Source organism: Puccinia triticina, chromosome 11A, assembly GCF_026914185.1.
Source record: "Puccinia triticina chromosome 11A, complete sequence".
Taxonomy (NCBI): Eukaryota; Fungi; Basidiomycota; class Pucciniomycetes; order Pucciniales; family Pucciniaceae; genus Puccinia; species Puccinia triticina.
Window position 1 is genome coordinate 5,604,438 of NC_070568.1, and position 2,092 is coordinate 5,606,529.

A 2,092-nucleotide genomic window follows, 5' to 3' on the forward strand; every position below is an offset into this window, starting at 1 on the left:
TCACGTACTAAGACGAACTACTTCAACGTCGTGTAACTTGAGAGTCGATTGAGTGGGGCTGCTTGTCAGTTGATGCATTTCGACATCTTTTCTTTGGAAATTGTCCAATTTACGAGCCATCTGTAAGAGAATATATAGATGTTCAGAAAATCAAAGATTCAGCTGACTTAGCCTTTCTTCAATAGGATTGAATCTTGAAGAAGTCAAATCAAAATATTCACTGACCGCAACGAGTAGAGTAAAACAAGCCGAGAATACTGCCAATGTGCTTCCAACGGTGACTGAAACGAGATTTGGAACGGTCTGCCATTCTTTGGTTGTGTTCGTACATAAGTAGTTGACTCCGATCTGTTTGTCATTGATTCCACCAAGGTCCCTATTCGCGGCACCCATCAAGCCTCTATTCATCGAGAGTGACTCGTTGAAAACTTCTGCCCAGGCTTTCGGCATTCCAGTCAGATTATACACTTGGCCGAGGGGTTTAACCACCCCAATATCCTTCACGTCAGTTTCAAAACCAGAGGACTCCTCCACTCCATCGGTAGCTTTGAAAGCCTCAAAAAATGTATCGACAACCGTGGAGTTATGGATCACAATCTTCTCCTTGGATGATCCGTCGGCAGGTGGTGGTATCAAACTTATATTACCAAGCCAAGACCTTAATTGAGTAACTTGACGCCATTCGATTGAAGTATTTAAGTCTGGTTGTTCCTCGTTGTAACCTGGAGGGAATGCTGATCGCGGTAGGGAATGGGGTGGGATACTCATGCTGCGGTAGATCCGATCGAGTGTTTGACTATTCCGGTAAGTCGACCGCTTAGATTTTCAGTTGCATCCATGTGACATTTGATAATGTTATCTAAAGATGATTATTGAGAAATGTGCTCACAAGCCAAGATCTGGCTGGTTGTTGTAGAAAAGCCGGGCAAACTTGGGCAACCTGTATAGCATAAATGCAGGCATGTCAATTCACAAAAAGAACGCAACGGGATTTAAAGGTTACTGATAATACATAGAGAGAGATAGTCACTTTGGAGTAGCAGAATCATACATAGTGCATATCTTTATCGTGAAGTTGGTGCTTAATAAGCAACTAGCACAAGAACTACCAGCGTGCACAAAGGCGTCAGTAAATAAGGCACGGACATAGGTGCATGTGGGCCGAATAATTTACGTATGCACTCACTTGAACTTAAAATTTCCAGTTTCGTAGGTATAAGTATGGTGTGCATAAACACTCTGGAGAAGAATCGGAAAATATGAAGTCAGATAATGCAAATCCGATTGGCAATGAAGATGATAAAATAATGGACTGCGACCAGGATACTGACGGTACAATTCAATTTTTCGCCGGAGTAAAGGAAGCCTGTTGTAGTGTTCCCAGACGTCGGCCCGCCCGGAGGGATCACAGCATAGATCGTCCATTGGTATCCCTGAGTGCTAACGGAAACTCGTGGGGCATCCTTGGCCGGAACTACGGTAAAAAAGCTTTCGCTGAGCTTCATCGGAGCTGGCTGACAGGTGACATTGTCACCATTTGGAAACATTGTTCCGTTGAAAAATTGTGACGACAGAAATGGTCTTGCGGATTCCAAAGACGGGAATGAGTATTGGTGATTCTCGTCATGATGCTTGATCCAATTGTAAACTCACTCACTTGTATCGTAGAGATTGTCCTCTTATAGGCCAATGTGGAGTGGTGAGGTGGATGGATTTTGTTCAGTGAGGCAAAAGAAATACGCAATCTAGAAGCCTCCCCGGAAATGCTTACTGTGTCAGGACGTTGAAAATAACCAAGCCGATGAGAAGCAATATCTATCAAGGAAAGGTTTAAGAAGAGAATTCGACGGGCCGACGCATGAGCCCGAGTTCTAAGCCAGGAAACAGTGACCATTTAGGTTTCCTTGAGCTTACTGAGATCAGAAGGACTGCACAGAAAATTCACCCCGGATCAGTTACTGATAAGCTCCTGGCGGGATACTTTGCAAGAAGACTGACTGGTTGGAGCTATTCGCCGGTTTCTGTACCTTCTCATCACCGGGTATTCATCAAACAATGAAAAGACGTTTGATGGGAGTTGCCGGAGCCCCAT

The 2,092-nt window shown here is 44.2% G+C and overlaps 1 protein-coding gene across 1 annotated transcript; it reads right to left on the reverse strand.

Annotated features, from left to right (window-relative positions):
- Positions 1-2,092, reverse strand: PtA15_11A541 (uncharacterized protein; the record flags this gene model as incomplete). Its single annotated transcript, XM_053161460.1, has 10 exons — positions 1-120; positions 226-796; positions 890-940; positions 1,031-1,105; positions 1,187-1,239; positions 1,332-1,581; positions 1,658-1,678; positions 1,772-1,815; positions 1,915-1,928; positions 1,999-2,092. The coding sequence occupies 10 exons, from the start codon at positions 2,090-2,092 to the stop codon at positions 1-3; spliced, it is 1,293 nt and encodes a 430-aa protein (XP_053025404.1).